This window comes from Vanessa tameamea, chromosome 27, assembly GCF_037043105.1.
Source record: "Vanessa tameamea isolate UH-Manoa-2023 chromosome 27, ilVanTame1 primary haplotype, whole genome shotgun sequence".
Classification (NCBI taxonomy): Eukaryota; Metazoa; Arthropoda; class Insecta; order Lepidoptera; family Nymphalidae; genus Vanessa; species Vanessa tameamea.
This window is the reverse complement of record NC_087335.1, coordinates 5,366,154-5,388,047: the sequence shown is the minus strand read 5'-3', so window position 1 is coordinate 5,388,047 and position 21,894 is coordinate 5,366,154. Positions and strand designations below refer to the sequence as shown.

The 21,894-nt window shown below is 33.6% G+C and overlaps 1 protein-coding gene across 1 annotated transcript in view; it reads right to left on the bottom strand.

Annotated features, from left to right (window-relative positions):
- Nucleotides 1-21,632, bottom strand: part of LOC113392039 (hemicentin-2-like) — a 60,267-nt gene extending 38,635 nt beyond the window's left edge. The window contains exon 1 of the mRNA XM_026628252.2: nt 21,484-21,632. Coding sequence (XP_026484037.2) covers nt 21,484-21,577 — 94 coding nt within the window. The 5' untranslated portion in view covers nt 21,578-21,632. The remainder of the gene's footprint in view (nt 1-21,483) is intronic.
- Nucleotides 21,633-21,894: the final 262 nt, after the last annotated feature.

The following is a 21,894-nucleotide window of genomic DNA, read 5'->3' as shown; positions in this document are numbered from 1 at the left end:
CAACCGAGGCAAGTCCCTGGGGCCTCCACAAAAGAGGGGCCTCCACAAGAGAGGGGCCTCCACAGAAGAGGTTCCGATGAGTTAAGAATTTTAATGTAATGTATGTTTATATATCGTCAAATTATAGTAGCGTTAATATAACAGTATTGCTGTTATATGAATGAAATAAAAATATATACAGAAATGAAGTTATTAAAATTAATTTATAAAAAATAACAAGGGGTCCCCACTTCTCTGTTGCCCCAGGGCCTCCATTGATCCAAACCCAATCCGGAGCATATTTATTATTGAAAAATGTTAATATTCAACATTCCTCAGCAACATGGATACAGTCGTATTAAGCAATTAATTTACTTCGGCAGCACTATCTAGCGATAATTAAACAACAAATCAACGTTAATGCTGTCAACCAATCAAGTCGGAGTATCCCCACATCTAATCACATCACGTCATCTACGAAGCCTTAACTCGGGGACGGAGTTTGAAGAGCGCTGAGCAATATTAGTTATTTAGTGATACACGTATTTAACGGTGCTAATCCGTATTTTGATTTAGTGATTAGCTATTAAATAAATGTGTTACAATGGATATTTTGATTAAGTATATATTTTTGATATTCTCTCGACTAAATTCGTTTACTTTAATAAATATCGTATAGGAAATCGTTTAGGAAAAAATTCCTAAACTATTTAATAATTGTGATAGTTTTATTTGAATAGTTCAGCTTTGTCTTCTGGAACGATTTCGGCCCCGGCAACTATACTTGAGTGCGTGCACAAACACAGGTGCAATCTTATATTATAAATAATACATATAATAGGAAATTTTTTTTACCATAATACTGCTTTCATGTCACTGTTGTATTTGCTATAAGAGGTATTTATATTTTTTCCTTGTTTTTTTTATTATAATGTATTTTTTTCTTGATGTTTACTTTATAATTTTAATTAGTTTTTAATATTTGTTTTTGTAATTTATTTGTTCTTTAATAAGCACGGGAGTATTTTTTGTCTGTTTCTTTACTTTTTTTTTGTGTTACATGAGTTAATCTGTAAGAGTGATGTACATGGTAATATTTTTTAAGACTGGACGTATATGTAGAATTAGAAACTTTGTATATCACGTTGGCTTCCCAAATAAATATATACATACTAGTAAATAAGTTTCTTGTTGGTTTTTTTACAGAACAGCAATCAATCTAGCAGTCACGTAAAAATGTGATGAAATTTTGACCAATGAATATGTCTTTACATTTATTCCAACCACAGGGACATTAGACATTATTCTCCTAATGGTTAAACAACATTTGACATCGAATCGACTCGATATCATTGGTCGAGAGCATGAATATTCTATGTTACTCTTCTTCTTCTTCTTCTATGTTAATATGTTGTTTACACCTTTAAAGACGTATCACTTTGTATGTTACCCAACAGATATTAATTTTAAGTGCTTAGTGATAAGGTGATGGTGTAACTTTTCCAATAAATAAATAAATAAAATATTCTTGATCTATATTATGGAATTTGCGAAAAAACGTTTTGAATATCAATCTGTTCGGAACTTTGGAAATGAAATTAAAGTGGATATAAGCAGTTGAGTTGAATAGATTTGTGTTTTGAATCAAGAACTGTATTGTACAATTTAGTTGAGCTTTTAACCAATTGCATGAAATAGGTAAGTTTAAGGTTTGTGTATAGTTTGTTTGTTTGGAATAGACTGTAGTCTTAATTTTCACGAGTTACTTCAAATAAATTTAAATTTTAAGTTATAAATGTTCGAATTATTCTTTTATACGCCAACCTACCAAAGGTTAATATTTTCAACTTGACCTTACAATAAATTCAAAACTTATCTTTTGAAAAGAACATCGAAGAAAACTTTCAAACAATTTCAATAGTAAAGTAAATAAACTGCTATTCAACGTTTGTGTTTTAAAGATAATTATAAAATTAACGACATTATTGGCGATATGAATGAAACGCTATACGTGAGCACGTGTGCACGCTACACCTCTCGAAGTTGTTCAAGAGTACATATACCTCGGGCAAAGTTTGCAGTTACGTAAAACAACTTCGAGAGGGAAGCCAGTAGAAGGGTTCAGCTGGGCTGGGCAGAGTTTGGAAAATTACGTCGAGTCTTCACGTTGCCAATACCCCAGTGCCTGAAGACCAAGGTCTTTAACCAGTGCGTCCTACCCGTCATGACTTAGGCAGCCGAGCCGTGGACACAGTGCGGCTGGTCCACACATTTAAAATCGCTCCACGGGCAATGGAGAGAGCTATATTTGGCGTTTCTCTGAAGGATCAAATCTGGAACTAGTACGAAGTGGTCGATTTAGCTCAGAGACGAATTAGCCAGCTGAAATGGCAGTGAGCCGGTCACATCTGTAGAAGAACTGATAGCTGTTGAGGCAAGAAGTTTCTAGAGTGGAGATCGTGAATCTATATCATAAAAAAAAGTATTTGAATCTCAATGTCAGCAACAGATTTAGTTCTAGAAATTTCCTAGATACTAAAATAAATCATGTTGATAACAATCGGGCAAATTCAGGTGCTTATGGACAGTTCTATTTTGTATCTAAATGTATTGATATTTAAATTAGTCACGAAAACACTTACATCATTTATAGAATAATGCTCGACGTGTCTAGAAACTACGCAGATCATTGAATCAGTCAATAATATATACGTATTATGAACAAGTTGGTTCTTGATTAAAGCTATTTTGGGCTGTATATTGACGCTGTTGCGAACTCACAAAACCCTCGTCTTCGCCAGCGTGGAATTCAATTTATGACGTAAAATCAAAATATGCCATTTTAACGTACACAATGACTTATTGAATTGTGATGAAATATTTAAATTCTTGTTGGGGAGCAGCATAGCCATATTAACCAAAAAATGTTATAATCAGACAGATACCTCCTTTTTTTATTTATGTAGGCCTAAAATATTGGACATATTAGTACGATAACTTGAAGTCATAACTTAACTCTCAACAGTTATAACTGTTGAGAGTCTAGCGATTTTGGAAGACTCCTTACCATAACAAATCTATTAATATAATATTTATAATGATATCAATAGATTAATTCTATTGATATAATAATAAATATGATATTTAAGTATATTGACCGTTCTATATTATTACTGGCTTTTCGTTAAAGCTTTTGTGAGTCCACCTGGGAAAATAATATTGAAATTTACATATTTATGAGATGAAATAGCACTTAAGAATATATATTTAATATTATGATCCACGGAGCGGAGCAAAATTGTCTCCTAATTAAGGAGACAATTTTGTTTTTGAACTGGTTCAATTTTTCTTTTTATATAATAAGTCTAAATCTAATAAATAATATATGAATCCTCGCAGGGCAACACTAAAGTCAGCCCTTCTGGGTAGGTATAACCACTCATCATATATTCTACCAGTAGACAATACTTAGTATTTTATGTTTCGATTTAAATGGTGAGTTAGCCAGTGTAACAAAAGACATAACACCTTAGTTCCCAAGGTTGGGGGTGCATTGGTGATATGAGAAATTATTTATATTTCTTACATTTATAATGTCTATGGGCTAAGTATCGATCAGATGCATCAACCAAATTAACCAAAACGCCGAAAAAACCACATGAAAAAAATATATTTTCATTTAAATTTTCAATCAAAATATACTTTATTCATGTAGGCTTTTATAAGCACTTTTGAATCGTCATTTAACAAACTATTTAAAATAAAGCTACCACCGGTTCGGAATGTAGATTCCGAGAAGAACCGGCAAGAAACTCAGTAGTTACTCTTATTCACCATCTATCATAACAATGACAGAATAATATCTACATTCTTCTTCAAATAAGTTCAAACTTTGACGTGTCTTATTGACGAAGTCAGACAATATAAATCCAAATGATTACAAGAACGAAAACATTGTTAGTATAATTATAATTAACAAAATAGCTGAGCGAATAAAGATTATTATCGCTCCAGATCAATCATTATAAGATTATATATCCGAGTTATTAACAGATGAATAGACATTTGTATGACAACTGGAGCAATGTATCCGCAAAACAAATCATCACACGAGAGCGTCCGTCACATCAACTCAGTGTTTGTGGAGAAATGATCCCGTTTCAGGGTTGGAACATTATACGGGAAATGAGTATTTTTTTATTGGTTTAATATCGATTGTTAAATCTGATATATACAACAATGTATAGACGAAATAATTTTAATTTACATAGGAATTATTAACATTAAGTCCTTAAATATGTCATCATCATCATCATCCTCCTGCCCTCATCCCAATTTTACTTGGGGTCGGCGCAGCATGTCTTCTTCTTTCATACTTCTCTGTCGGACGTCATCTCACAAGTAACATTCTTTCTAACCATATCGTCTTTCACACAATCCATCCATCGTTTCTTGGGTCAATATATATGATTTAAAAATAGTTACTGTATAAATAATGATCGCGTGGAATGGTGGCAAGAATGCTAGCAGCATTTCCCTGTTGAATCGTAATTCCGATCCTCTGGGCAAAAAAACGATGCCACCAGTAGAGGCAATAAAGTGAACTGTTATACTTATAATGAACCTTTTTGCTCTACTACTCCAAGGTCTTCAATTATTCTTATAATATGTTCCTACGCAAATTATTTAATATATTGTATATCCCATTGTAAGTACCGTTAGATAATAATCTATCTCGCGACATTGTAAACTATCGGAAGATTTTAAGCCGTAACATACTACTTACAATTTTCAAACTGTCGCAATTTTATACTGGTCAAAGTTGAAGTAACGTTTATAATCAATCTTGCACAGCAACACAATAATATACTGCACAGGTCAGGTTTCTTTTAATAACAGTCGCCTTGCCCGAAATTGATTATCATTCACTATTTAAGCCTAATTTTATTTGACACTACTATTGTTCCGGATTGCGTACTGCTCAAAACAGGTGATAACACAACTGTATAGGCTATTTGACTGGTTTTGAAAATCCATTTTTATATTATTTAGCATAGGTTAAGGAACCCAGTAAAAATTGTTTTTTTTTTTAAATTCTAGAACATATTTGCTGAAAAATATCAAATTAAAAATTCCATATTTAAATAGCGCGCGTAAATACGTTGACAATATGGCGCTGCAATGGGGTCGGTGACGTCACTTGCCTGTATTGTAGTCTGTGGCACATGTAATCCACATACAGTGGGCAAACGAGGTTAACAACAACAACAAAACAAAGGTTATCATAACCCCGACCAATCAGGAGCGTTTTGTGTCACGTGACAAACGTTTAAAAAATGCATTTTTATTTACGGATTCTTGAATAAATTAGTTATTATTTTCGACTTTCGTTAATAAATAACCATTTTTAAATTCATAATATATACTGATTACAATAATTGATACTTTATTTTTCGTATTGTCAAATAGCCTATTCTATTTAAACTTACTTACGAGCCGATCACACGCATTCTCGTAATAAAAGTTCTGCCATTGATATAATAACGAAACGCAAAAAAAAATGTTTAATATTTGCCGTTCTATTCAAAAAACAATGAACACGTGGCTGTTACTGAGCAAAGGAAATTGTTTTATGTGTGATTAAGCCAACAAATTAACGAAAATACGTATTTGCGATTCGCCTTTTAATCAAATAGGTCCTCTTCATATACGAACGTGAAGACCCGACGCCAAGTGAAGAACAATTAATTTGTTTAACGCCAAAGATAAAAATGTCTGCTGCATTTGAAAAAGGGATCGATGAATCAGCTTACGTTACAGTCACATCTGATAATCGACTTTACGACTTTATAAGTTATATTCTCCTGGTCTTTCTTTATGAGACGGCGACAATGCAAGGCAATTGTGGCTGATCATTAAAATTTGTAGTTTCTGTTTTTTCACGAATTTATCTACTGCTTTCCGTTCCTTTGGTGTATTTTTTTACTACCTACGTTGATTGAGTTCAGTAGTTCGATGCGCTTGATATTTTTTATTTGCAAAAGTTTTTAAGTTCATAGTTTCTTACATTCTCAGTGCATTCATAAAGCCTAATAATAAATTCAAATTATACCGATATAATCTATACTTATATTAATAAAAGCGAAGTAATTCTCTCTGTTACGCTTTCACGGCCAAACCACTAAACGGTATGAAAAAATAACCCCAAAGAAGATAGCGTACCTACTTATTATACTTAAAACTATCGACCGTCACAATACGCGAGCGAAAGCTAATTATGTGATATCTATATATTAGTACTACGATCTTTATCTGATCTGTATCGTTTGACAACCCTATCCTGCTCAATGAACCTTGCCGCAAGATAGGTGTAATCTTACCTTATCTAAGATGGCTTGTCAATATACGGCGCTAAATTGTGAATAACTGACATACAAAACGTATTTAGTAATTAAATCATTAGCGTCAGCGATCATTTTTAATACGATCGTTTTAATTAAACGCTTATGTACCCTTAGTATTGAGTAATATTTGGATGATTATTAACTGTATTGGTTTTGTCCATTTTGTTTAACGAACATCGCGAAGTTTTCAATATACAGATTTCAACGAATATTTGAATCCATCAGAAGTTTGAAATTGTTGGATTACAGAATTATTAAGACATTGTTCACTTTAAAATTAAATCAGTGATGTCAATACTTATTTTTAATAAAACATCCTTAAGTTCCAAGTTTAAAAAAATGAGAATATATTTTTTTTTATATTATCGGTAGGCGGACGGACAAGTAGGCCATCTGATGATAATTGATCACCACTGCCCATAGACATAGGCGCCGCAAAAAATATTAACCATTCCTTACATGGTAAGCGGTCACCTCGCCATAGACACAAAAATACCAATCATTCCTCATATCGCCAATGCGCTACTAACCTTGGGAACTAAGATGTTATGTCCCTGTAGTTGAGACTGGATCGCTCACCCTTCAAACCGGGACACAACAATAGTATTGCTGTTTGGCAATAATATATATGATGAGTAGGTGGTACTTATCATAATAGGCTTGCACGAAGCCCTACCACCAAGAAAATGTAAATTAAAATTGATTATTATATATGATAAAGGTATAGATTTATCTTTTTTGTAGGACATATGACCAAAAGCCTGCAAGACTATGGCAATACCTCAGGGTTAGGCAAAAGAGTTTTCTCTTCTTGAGGAAGAATATCGCAGTTATTCAACCATGTTGCTCCAATGCGGTTCGGAGAATTCACATATAGTAGAACTACAACCGACCCGTAAAATGTTTATTTAACAGATGGAACAATTTACAAACATTGGAGACCATTTTATGGACCAACCAAATAGGAAATTATAATAGTAGAAATACTGTCGTAAGTGATAGACATTATCATGTAATTATCTTAGAGAACAAATACCTAACTGGTTCAACGTTAGATATTCGATCCAATGGCCTGTTTGAAGTACATCTATTTATAGGGGGAAAAAGTCGTATTACTTTATACTTTATATAGTTTAGATTGCCGTCGCAATTTGGACCAATCAGAGTACGTTGTAACTCATTGTGAATCGATCACAAGAGGCTTTAAGGAAAAACGTAGCCTCGTTAGCGAAATGTATTTCTAAATAGTAGTAGTTACTTTTCTCACTTTGTCATTTGCCGGCTTTTCAGTAGAATCTACATTGTGAGCCTATGGAAGCTTTTTTTTAAATTAAATTCTCGAACATGAAAATCCCAATTACCTATAATCCGGCTTGAATAAAGAATAGTTAATTTATGTTATTTTTTGTTTATCTTCTTCTTGATGTTTTTTTTTTCTTTCGACGGAACGACGTGGCCAGGTCTGCTAGTAGATTTTCGGTCTTTAAATAAAATCACACTTCATTCTTACATCTTCATCATTGTCTGAAGCTCAATGTCAATCTCATGTCCCTTGTACTTGGAACACAAAAATGCTAATTATTGCTTATTGTTATACTGAAAATATACAATGAGTAGGTTGTGGTTTTTAAGGAAGCCTTGAATTAGGACAGCTAAGCAAAAACATTTTGTTCTTCTACGTAATGGTTGGCGAGTATTCCACCGTTGGTTCTTTTCGGGTTGATGATTTATAACACTAATTAGGAATATATCGACGTGTTCTATTTACTAGGCCATCTCGGTTAAGATAGTAACAATGGTAATACTTACAGCATTGACAATATAAATACAAGGTACAAACATAATGCTCATTTTCTTTTTACTTCCATTGATATATCTATCTCTTTCTTTTGTTATATGCGACTACCGAAAGACTTCACGACAGTGAGTTAGGCGTGAATTTTTTTAACACGTAATAAATCAGCCGAACAGATTAACACCTATATACCACTATTGCTGCATCGTGACATCGTTCTCATGAGCCTTATGTCAGTAACAATAGAGACCAATTTGAAAAAAACACTAAGTTTATCGGACACTAAATGTAGAACCAAATAGGGAATACAATGTTTTCCAGATTTGGTGTTTTTTTATCACGAAGGGAGGAGTAATTTGTTGGACAAGTTTAACGAACGAGACACTTTACAACCGTGTAATGGTTCGTCTATACGATCGTTATGTACTAGAGATAGTATTAAAATGAGCGTTTCCAGTATTATTCACGGAAGACCAATTCTAAAACCTTCTTAAGTAAATCTGAGCAAACGTCTATATCTGCTTATGTGTGCTTATGTCCTTACTAATACTATAAAGGCGTTTGTTAGCCTTCACGTTAAAATTACTGAATGGGTTTTAATGAAACTTTACAATAATATAGCTCATACATAAGAATAACACATATGCTATAATTTATAAAAATACTGTGTAAACAATACCTGACAACCAAGACCTGAAACGTGAGCGACGCCACGAGCGTAACCTAGTTTGTCTACATTTGGAGATCATCAGCAACACTGGTTACTACCAGCTGCGCAGGATATAATATGGGGCGTAAATGTGAGCGCAAACACAAAAGAAAACACCCTACTATTACATGCGTTAAAGCCGAGATGGCCCAGTGGTTAGAACGCGTGCATCTTAACCGATGATTTCGGGTTCAAACCCAGGCAGGCACCACTGAATTTTCATGTGCTTAATTTGTGTTTATAATTCATCTCGTGCTCGGCGGTGAAGGAAAACATCGCGAGGAAACCTGCATGTGTCTAATTTCAACGAAATTCTGCCACATGTGTATTCCACCAACCCGCATTGGAGCAGCGTGGTGGAATATGCTCCATACCTGCTCCTCAACGGGAGAGGAGGCCTTAGCCCAGCAGTGGGAAATTTACAGGCTGATTATGTTATGTTATGTTATTACATGTGTATATTCCAATGACACGACTAGAAAGAAATTAGGCGCACGATAAAAGGCTTCACGTACTTTTCGATGGGGTGTACCACTCTTCTTAGATTTTCTACTACTCTGATCCAAGATTGAATTCCAAGATGTTGGAACCTTCAGCCTTACGATGGGTCAATTCTCAATCGAATCGAAACCGTTTAATGGTTTTCTAATTCTACTAACACAACGATCCAGTTGCAGTTCAGTCGAAGTTGGATAGGAATAGGTTATCGTGACCGCTGTAAATTAGTAGATTTACCCCAAGTTCGAGTTCTAAATTTGCAATATACCTCACTGGGTGCTCCGCGCGGTATCAACGGAACTAAAACTTCCAGCTTTGCCCTGTGGGCAGTAGGCTGATGTGAAAAGCCAATAAAATTTCCTCAAGAATTGGTTTATCAAATTCAAAAAATATTTTCGCTTAGCGTCAATCAAACTGTACGGTTTAATTTTATCTTTGTTAAATATGTAATTCTTCTGTACTGTATGTATATGGCACTGAAGCCCTGAACGACGTTTTTTATCTGTATGTTTGAGCGAATCATTGGATGTTAAGACCCGGTACGTGGCACTGCGATCGGGTTCCAGGATTTATTTTTTTAATATAATAATTCGTCTTGGGGCGCCGGACATGAGCGATAACTTAAACTAATCTAAATAGAAATTTTAATATTGAAATTGTTATTACTTCAATTTTATGTATATTAATATGATAATGTAAGGAAAGCAAATAAAATATTTTATTGATTATAAAATATTATAATGTACATATTCAAGACTAGTAACTTACGTACGTACTTCGTTACGTAACGCGTTACGTAATGAAGTACGGTTTACTCTTCCATAAGAAGTTATCACTTCAAAAACAAATATTCGTATTTTACCCAGCATCTAATATTAATACCAATATATAAATCAACGAATACTAAATTCGTTTTCATCTTTAATCTATATAATCTCGAACAGAATAATATGCAACAGATCAAAATAATAATTATCACAACGCATTAACCTGGTTGATGGATTGTATTAATTAAACTAGTAAAGCAAAGCCGTTATCATCAAAATTCAACGTTAAATTCGATCGTCAAATACGAAACTGAACTGTGTTGACAAGAGATATTGATTACAATCACTATGATAATTAAAAGATATAAAAGTCAAACGAAGGCAATTCTCAACTCTTATTTGCTTTGAGTAGTATAGAATGTTAGTGTTAGTATCATAATGCTAGGTCCACAAGACACAGACTTGGCACAGACTTGGTGGTAGAGCTTTGTGCAAGCCCGTCTGGGTAGGTACCACCCACTCATTAGATATTCTACCGCCAAAGAAGGCGGTAGAATACCTGATGAATGGGTGAGTACTGGCTCGTGAGTACTGACTCAGTATTGTTGTGTGTAAGGGTGAGTGAGCCAGTGTAACTACAGGCACAAGGGACGTACCATCTTGGTTCCCAAGGTTGGTGGCGCGTTGGTGTTGTAAGGAATGGTTTATATTTATTACGACACCATTGTCTATGGGCGGTGGTGACCACTTACCATCAGGTGGCCCATTTGCTCGTTCGCCTACCGATATCATAAAAAAAAGACTTTTGTCGTATAGACATCTGTACAGAATTACAGGTTTGAGTAAAAAAGACTGTTGACAAAATGTTTGTACGGACTTTTCACGGGGGGGGGTGTCTTGTAGGTAGTCCCACTGTTATGGAATAGCCTCTACATAGGATAAACAGTACAAATTACCTTGCGATACCTTCACAACAACTATTATTTTGATCTTCTCAATATCTTTTTGCGCCATATGATTAACGCCATATGATTTGTGATGTATACCTATTGGTAAAGACATAATTATTATTCTATTAATTGTGACGTACCTACTATTAATCTAAGGAACAAACATAAGCTTAGTTCTGTTACACGACAACAGAGGGTTAATAATTGTTTTGTTTTCTTTTGTGTGTAAGCGTATACGCTTTACTAAGTCCCATAAAACGTTAAGAAAAGTTCAAACGCAAAATGTAAATAAACATTTGCGTTGTAAAGGATTTTATGAAACTACTAGCTGTTACCCGCGGCTTCGCCCGCGTAGAATATGAATATATTTACAAATTAACTTAAAATATTACGTAAATTTAAGACCTCTTTGTATACCACATTGGTGTGTATTTCAGCCCTTAGGGTAGAATATCCAGAAACGCTTAAATGCGAATCAACTCATTTTTAATCGGTAGCCCAAAAATAAAGTTTCATGTTTCTAATTTAAAAAATGTCAGACTTCCAGACTAACCTGTATACGGAATGTTAACCCAATTTCCCTCCTTAAGCGTAAAATGTCCAAAAACGCTTTAATGCGAATCAACTCATTTTTAATCAGTAGCCAAAAAAATAAAATTTCATGCTTCTAACTTTAAAAATGACGGACTTCCAGACTAACCTTTATACGAAATGTCAACCCCTATGTCTCCCCTTAGGCGTAAAATATCCAGAAACGCTTAAATACGTATCTACTCATTTTTAATCAGTATCCCAAAAAGCAGTTTCATGTTATTGATTTAAAAAAATGACTGACTCCCATAAAAACTTTCAACCCTTATTTCATCCCCTTAGAGGTAGATTATCTAGAAACGCTTAAATATGTATCTACTCATTTTTGATCAGTATCCCAAAAAGAAAGTTTCATGTTTCTATTTTAAAAAATGACCTACTTCTATACAAATTTTTACCCATATCTCACCCCCGTAGGAGTATAAAATGCAGAAACACTTAAATAAGTATCTACTCCTTTTTAATCAGTATCCCAAAAATAAAGTTTCATGTTTCTAATTTAAAAAATTACGGACTTCCATACAAACATTCAACCCTATTTCACTTTTTAGGGGTAGAATTGCCAAAATTCGCTCCTTAGTGGGTGTCATGATATGTTAGTTTATAAGTATACAGACTAAAATATAAGTTTTATGCTTCTAGTCCTAAAAATGACAATACTTTCAATAACTTACAACCTTTCATCCCCCTTTTCAACCCCTTACAGCACTTTTTCCAAATAAAAAGTAGCCTATGTCCTTTCTCAGGCTCTAGACTATTTGTATGCCAAATATCATTTAAATCGGTCCAATAGTTTTGACGTGAAAGCGAGACAGACAGACAGACAGAGTTACTTTCGCATTTATAATATTAGTATAGAAGTATAGATTTATTGAATAATTATTATTGTATTCAAAGTCAGCAAATATTGTTTAAAAAAAAACACATATTTTTCTTCTGTCTAGGTATTTCTTTTCGAATCGGTAACTGGTTTTTGATAATCAGAAATACTATTTCAATGCATAAATATTTTGACTTTATCTTCAATTATTTATTCAATGATAAATATTAAAACCTGTATTTTAATAACATTTCGAATAGTTCAAAATTATTTTCTTCACAAATCAACCAAGCCAAATAAATATGTTCATAATTTTTTTTAAAATAAAACAAAAAAACTCGCGTTGAAAATGCAGCAATATTTGCAATTTGCTTTGCAATAGCGAAGCACAAGTTATAAATGAAAGATTAATTATCAAATGTCCTGCAAATATTACAAAGCATTTTAACAAAGCCTTTATAGTAAAGTCTAATAATTGCAGCGTCGCGGGAGGTCTGCTCTTACTGGTGTGATACCACTATTTAGTAAAAACATAGGGAACAATAAACTTAGTATACCCTTTTAGGGAACGAATTATTGCGCAGTACGAGGGACTCGCGGGAGGCTTTTATTTAGTTTTTTTCACGAGGACGCATGGGGATATCCCGTAAGTTGCCAACATTGGGTCTATGACGAATCTTGACAAGCATATTGACTTTTATGACGTTTAACATAACATTTGGATGTAGTTTTTTTTTGTTAATAACAAATTCAGGTTTAGGGCGTAAGTTCTTTCGAAGTATCAATATTATCATTCTTGTCATGTTTCAGGAAGCTCCCCTCCCCAACGGATTTAGAGAAATCGTACGAATTTATTATAATATATATTGTTAAGTTTCTTATATTAAACGTTTTCTACGTTTTTCTATGCGTTTCAATTATTTACTTATTTCTTTCAAATCAAAGTTCCGCTTTATAAATTTTTCTTCTATAAAATGCCAATATTACCTTTAAAACTTGCTCACTTAATTACAGTGAAACTCGGCAACATAATTATGTGCTTGGCGGTAATACGAAGAAACCTCAAAACGGAATCACGAATAATTACATTTTTAAATAGTTTGTAACGTTAAACAAGGATTGAGATAGAAGGCGTACCAGCCTCAGTACTTCTTCAATAACATTAACACTTATTATGATTGAAAGATATAAAAAATATTAAAAAAAAAAAAAACTCTTAAATCTGTCAGTAAGATTTGAAATATTTTTTTTCGTTAGTCAAGTTATTCGGAATATCAGGCTACGATCCATGCGGACATGAAAACTCATGGAACAACTACTTGCAAATTTTAGAAACAACGCCTTTAATACGCGTCTATGAATACATATGCTTATTTCGCCATTATAAGAATTATCCAATTGTTATTTATTACTTATTATAAACATTTCTTATTATTAAAATCAATTACGAAATATTTTGTTCATATTTTAAATACCACGGTCAGCTCAAAACTACTCAGCATAAATAATAGTGTACAGGTTTGTGCAAACACAGAAGCACTCTACGTTTCGTCTTTTTCATAATCTGGATGGACGGTAATCTGAATCAACGAGATCAAGCTCAAAAACGACGACACGTTGCTCTTTCTCGGGAAAGCGAACTTTTTAATTCCTAACTGGTACTGAGAATAATTACATTACATTAACAGCCTTTAAAATTTTCCACTGCTGGGCTAACGCCTCCTCTCCCTTTGAGGAGATGGTTTGGAGCATATTACACCACGCTGCTCCAATGTGGGTTGATGGAATACGCATGTGGCAGAATTTCGTTGAAATTAGACACATGCAGGTATCCTCACGATGTTTTCCTTCACCGCCGGGCACGTGATGAATTATAAATACAAATTAAGCTCATGAATGTGGTGCTTGCCTGGGTCTGAACCCGAAATCATCGGTTAAGATGCTCGCGTTCTAACCACTGGACCATCTCGAATTACTTGACAGAAAAACTCAATCACTCAATTCAGATCGGAGACACGTTCATACCATTTTCGTTACATCAAAAACTCTATGATTTATTAAATCCATTTCATTGAATAGAACTGTTATAGGAATAGCTCCAAATACGAAAGCCTTTGTGAATGCGAGTCACGCGAACATAAGCATGTAAGTAAATAGCCATTGTTAAATTTGTTTGGGAAATCAGTTCTGTTATCAGATATGGAATTAAATAGATAGCGAGACATCTGAACGGAGACATCTCTCCGTGGTACCAATATATCAAGAAATCTGATACAGATCCAATATGGTACTTGTGACCTAGATCTACTTGGATTTGTAATACTTCGTATCATAAATAAAAATATTGTTAATGAACGTTAAAGTAAGTTCTCATAGGACTTTATTATTGGATTAAATTGAGTGTAAGGCTACCGATTCGGAATGTTTATTCAACCGAAAGAACCGCCAAGAAACAAGGAGCCCAATCATTTTCTCAAATTAAATACGCACTTAACTATGCAGAAGTATTTAGTGTTCATTTTTGGGTTCTATTTAGTGGTAGGGCTTTCTACAAACCCGTCTGGGTAGGTACCATCCACTCATCATACATTCTACCGCCAAACAGCGGTACTCAGTATTGTTGTGTTCCGGCTAGAAGGATGAGTGAGCCAGTGTTACTACAGGCACAAAGGATTTCTTAGTTCCCAAGGTTAGTGGCGCATTGGCGATGTGAGGAATGATTGGTATTCTTGTAGCGCCGTTGTCTATGGGCGATGGTGACCGTTTACCATCAGATGGCCCATTTGCTCGTCCGTCTACCTTTATCATAAAAAAAAGAAAAAAGTTGTCTAAGAAGGGATTAATCAAATTAACATTGTTTTGCCAAAAATTCAACAATGCATAATATTTTTTCCAAACTCGCCAAAGCCGAGAAGTCAATTTCCGTTGACATGAGACATTTATCCTTAAAAGGGTTTGCATGGCCACCTAGTAAAAATATGTCCTTATCTTATATATTACTAATGTAAGCGGATTTTTGTCCCAGTGATCATGGAACTATAGCTACATATAAAAAATCGGTTATGGTATCGGCTCATTTTGAAGAGCTTCAGCCGTAGATGTGCAGAAAATTAAAAGAGAATTAATGATTGCAATTTACTAAATTGTTACAAGATCACGAAGAATAAGGCTGCAAAAGTAAAAAAAAAAAATTAAAAGAAATTGTTATCGACAAACTCCAATTCTAGCTGAAAAATTCTAGCTGTCAAATAGTATACATTAGGTATACATTAGGTATACTATTTGACATTATAAATTTCATTTAAATAAGGTTTCATAATTATGGCGCCAAATGGGGATGAGTGTTGCAGTTTACAGTTAAATTAAAAATAAAACAAAATCTGTCAGAGGTGCATACATCATGTCTAAAAAATCTTTTGAAAAAACGAGAGATTTTGCGGGTGACCAACTAGTATTATTTTTAAAACTAAAGGTGGACATTTTACACTGTCCATCTAATATTTGTATATTTACAGGCAATCAGGACTTGTATGTTTTGCACTGAAAGGCTTGGAGACTAACTCAATCCTTTTAACTCTCGGTTGAACATTAACGTGTTCCGTACACATTGGCTCCATACATCGTTATTAAGGAACAAACAGACGTTTTTTAAATCAATTTGTAATTGCATCATTCATTAAATATTTAGAATATAATAATAAAAAGTAACTGATAGAGAAATTGACTTGGTGGTACGACTTCGTGCATGCCTGTTTGGGTAGGTACCACCCAATTGTAACGTGCTTCAGCATCAAACGGCAATACAGCAATGTTGTGTTCCTCTTTGAAAGGTGAGTGAGCCAGTGTAAATACAAGAGACATAACATCTCAATCATCAACAAATGTAAGGAATGGTTAATATTACAATGTCAGGTCAGGGAATCTATTTTCCCGTCCGACTATCTATATCATAGAATAAGAGGTAATCTTTAAAGTAATTTTATTGAATCTAAATTATTTATTTGATATATATAATGTTCTTATAATATATACTAGTTGATGCTCGCGGTTTCACGAGCGTTTTAGGGATCGGGCATCAGGTGATGACCTGACATCGGCCATAAAAGAATCAAGAATTTTAAAAAATCTGTTCACAAAACAATAAGGCATCGTTAAACCAAGCACGCTTTATTCGTGTTATGACATAGCAAAACAGCCGAAACGTGTTCTGACCGACCCAAAAATACGTTACGAAATTGAATTCATGGCTTTCATGATATTAGCTAAAATCCATAATGAATTCGGAGCGCTTGCTCCTTTTCGCTCAATGAGCTTATTCGTTCTTTGTGCTTAACATACAATAATACAGCACAAATATCGATACAGCACTGCAGTTATACATTTATGGGAACAGATTTTCTTACGTTATTTATCGAGGATTGCTCGACAAAAAGATATTTATCCTTATTTTTAGTGTAATCTTTATTAATATTAAACTCAAACTGCTGAACCTATTTAGATGAAATATGGTATGTTGATTGTTTGAGTTACGGGGAAGGGGAAAAGGACAATTTTTATTTCATTTCATCCCTTGTGGGGGTGAAGGTGTGCTATAAAATATTACTAACAAAACAGAAAACCTTCTACCTCAATACTTCATCTCTGTGAGACTTCTTTATAAATCAATGTAATTCCTATAAATAAAAACATAACAAATTAAATTAAACTAAATGTGATACTTTAAACTGTAGATTTCAGATCACACACTCGTATGTCCTCTCGATAGACTCCTTCAATCAGAGCACTTGTTAGATTTCAAGATCCTTCCGATACTCGTCTCGCTCTGACGTATGTTGAGAACTAAACATGCGACAAGGACGAGCGATTGTGATGGCGTTTATGGACGTAACGGTGTCAGCGATTTGTCACTCGATACTCGTGGTTAAAGGGGGAACAAGTGATGTGCTTGTAAACATGTCGATAATATTAAATCAATATGTTCCACATACGTAATTTAAAGGCAGATTGAAATTAAAATTTTACTTCGAACTATGTATACGTTCGTAAATATTAGTCATATGTAGTATGATTCTTTAAACTTTGTTTTAATTAAGATACGCACTATATTCCATTTTTTAAATATATATATGTATCTGTATATAAGACGGTAATAATATAGATATCTTAATAGTTTAGATATCAGGATATATTCAATAAGTAAGTGCTTAATAATCAATTTAATTATTTATTAAGGACAATTTAGATAATCACTGTATAAGGTTTGTTGCTTAATTAAACGCATTATCTATGAACTCACTAATTAGTAAACGAAATTAAATGATCGCCTATTGGCTTTTTCTTTGTCATATTGAAAACTGTACAAATAAAAAAATAAAAAAACAAAAACCAGTTTTCGCCGGTTATTCACTGGTTTATTTGTAGATCGGGGGTAGTTGTTTTACCTTGCGATTCTAAATAGATCTAAATGCACATGAATGTGGTCAAAAAATATGTACATACATCTTATTTAGTCGGTTAATAATTACAAATAAACAATGCCCTAAAACATTAATATCTCACAATTACAAATACCAGTAAAAATATTTACACAATCCTTTGAAACGGTTACCCAGTAATGAGACTGGTTCTAAATCGCGTTGCGGGCGATACGTTGGGGGTCCGTCATTGTTTTAAATTAGCTTAATTGACGTGCGGGCGACACGGCACTTGTAATTTCGCTCCGGGGCTTAAATTCATTAATCTCATAGTGTATATAATGCAATTAGGTACGATATGCTCTTTGCGTTAGTGTTAAATATGACATTAATTATTATTCGAAATTTAAAGTCATTGTATTATTTATTCAAATTTGGAATCACCGATTCGAAATATGGATTCTATCGAAAATAATCGTCAAGTCACTCATAGTCAGTAATTTAATTACATTACACATACACCTGGAAATAACCCACGGCTAGGATAAACCCTTCTCTACCTTTAAGAATAAGGCTTAAGGCTAACACCAATCCTGGACATGCATTTCATTTAAATTAGACACTTTCAATTTTCTTCAGAATATTCTCTTGCTGATTACGATATGAACTATAAACACAAATTATTTTGAACCCACCATCATCCGTTAATACACACGCGTTGTAACCACTGGGCCATCCCGGCTAATTAAGCATAAAAATGAATATTGTATAATTAAATGCGATTATGCCAAGATGGCCCAGTGGTTAGAACGCGTGCATCTTAACCGATGATTTCGGGTTCAAGCCCAGGCAAGCACCACTGAATTTCTTGTGCTTAATTTGTGTTTATAATTCATCTCGTACTCGGCGGTGAAGGAAAACATCGTGAGGAAACCTGCATGTGTCTAATTTCAACGAAATTCTGCCACATGTGTATTCCACCAACCCGCATTGGAGCAGCGTGATGGAATATGCTCCAAACCTTCTCCTCAAAGAGAGAGGAGGCCTTAGCCCAGCAGTGGGAAATTTACAGGCTGTTAATATAAAAATGCGATTAAATTTTAGTTTATTCTGCATGAAAGTCAACGTATTTTTTCGATGTTTTTTACATTAATTTATTATTAGGAAAAGTTAAATGTTAACATCGACTTAAAAGCCAGTATATTTAAAAAATAATCAAGCAGAAATATTCAAACCCCTTATTATATGAGATAAGTAGTAGGTAAAAGAATTTACGTCACGCAATTCCAATACGGGTTTGTGGACAAATTTCCGCCAAGTTTCCGACTCTGCAAAGTCAATAGATCCTTCTTGGGGCAAGGTATCCGTTTCTAAAATAAAATTCCGCAAATATTCATAAATTCAAATAATGTAAAAAAATACATTTAATAAAAAAAAGCATATTATTCAATACAAGGTTATATAGATGATAAGAAAGCGTGGAGCTAATACTTGTTGACTTCCATGCAGGATATATACATATATATGATTGTATTTCACTAACATAACTTTGTATTTTAAATGTTGAAAAAGAGCTATTTTGTTAATTATAATTATACTAACAATGTTTTCGTTCTTGTAATAATTTGGATTTATATTGTCTGACTTCGTCAATAAGACACGTCAAAGTTTGAACTTATTTGAAGAAGAATGTAGATATTATTCTGTCATTGTTATGATAGATGTGGAAAAAGAGTAACTACTGAGTTTCTTGCCGGTTCTTCTCGGTAGATTCTGCATTCCGAACCAGTGGTATCTTCACTTAATATAGTATTGTAAAATAACGATTCAAAAGTGCTTGTAAAAGCCTACTTTAATGTATATTTTGATGTTGATTTTTTGATTGATACATTCGACATTGCATTTGAAACATGCATTTCTTCACGACGTCATTCTTCACCGAGAACAAGATGACTTATATATAAACACATGATACTCAATAATGATTTTTCGTTTCAGATCCACACGATCCGACCATCTCGATTCATTTGTTTTCATTGTCTGAGTAAATATATAAAGTATAGGTAATTCAATATAACCTCAGCTCGTACGTCGATTCGAGATCACTAAATATATTTAACTTCTAATAATAATAATAATCTTTTCCATGTAATGCGGATAAGCTTCATTACTTTACAAGATTATAAGAGTTCTCGTTAAGAAACAAATTTCAAAGCCTTATATTTTTTACTCAGGTTTATTATAAAAAAGTTCAAAGGACCGCGACTTGTATTAAGGAACTTTGTATTTGATGCAGTGCGTAGCGACCCGCCGGGTTCACACGGAAGCAATTTATTTAAAAAGAAAATGTATTATATAAATATAATTTATACCGCAGTACATACAAACAAAGAAATTTTACCTCTTTATATTAAGCATAGAAAACAAAAAAAAAACAAATTAAAATCGAAAACCATTACAAAAGTCTTCTAAAATGTCAATTGCAAAGTGACGATTCTAAATTTGATCTTGGTTAATTCAACCAACTATTACTAAAATACCGATCTATCGGAACCATGACCAGAACACCCAGACCACAGTGCACACATATATATTCATCCTCAAGACCACGAATCAAATATCAAACCTAACTAAATTACTTGCACAGTTAAAAATCAAACCATACTTTATTTTTTACATTTACATTATATTAAACGTACAACTACCGGTTCAGGATGTAGATTCTACCGAGAAGAACCGGTAAGTTGAGTTAAATCAACTAAACAGGAACTAGCTCAGTTATGGAGATTGGTCCTCGTGGAGATTACGGAACTCAAAAAACGGAAATTCAATCATATTTTAAGAGCGAACATGACTATCGCGTTTCCAATTATAAATGGAGCACTCATTTAATTAAAATAGCTCTTCAGGATACCCTTAGATGCTCAATTAGGGCGCGGATGCGGGTGTTTTTATTTGAAATTGGAATTTTTATTATGGACTATAATAAGAATCACTAAAGTAGCAGCCTGTACGTGTCCCATCGCTGGGCTATACGAGTGGCTCCTTTTAAAATACTTTAGAGCTTATTCACCAATGGGGTGATAAGGTTCTATCCTTTAGAGAGTGGAATAGTTGTTATTTAACATTGAAATGAAGAAGGATTATTTTATATAGGGCACCTGATGGTGAGTGGCCACTGCCCATAGATATTGGCCGAAGAAATTTTAATCATGGCCATCTTACAAACCCAACGACATTGCTAATCCGCCTTGAGAAATAGGATGTTATGTCTGTCTGCCTGTAATAATAGTCACTCGATTGCCTAATTTTTGTTTGGCGGTACCTACTTTATGTGATAAATGGGGTGGTACCTTTCTTGGCGAGCTTGCAGTCTGTCAGCAACCAAGCGAATTTGAAACGCTGATAAGATTGACCAAGATTGATCGCCAATCATTGTTAATATCTAAGGGTTGTCAACTTATCATCCGATATCCCATTCACGTATCTGCCTATATATATTAAATATTAAAAATATATATATGTAAAAAAGTATGCTAATACAAGTTATACTCACATGACTCTTCTATCAGTACTTCTTGTTGACATTTGACGTAGTTTATAAAAAAACAAACAATCACTTTAAAAAATAATCTTTTACACAAACACATTTTTAAAACTCGCTTCTTTATTTATCGATATACATAATTTCGCATCACTACGCACTGAATTTAAGAAGAATATTACTAATAGTTGAATTTTTTTTTTTTTTATTTGAGTCTACTTATCGATACACATGATACACAACACTACACTCGCAATTAAATTATCTGTTGCATTTGTTGAATTGATTTTTTAATCAACGATATCATTGTTTTGAAAACTATGAATACATTTTAAGTCCATCTACTTAACATTGCGGAAAGATGCCTTAGCAGCTGGATCTGTAACAAAATAAAAAATAATTACAATTGGTATATATATTATC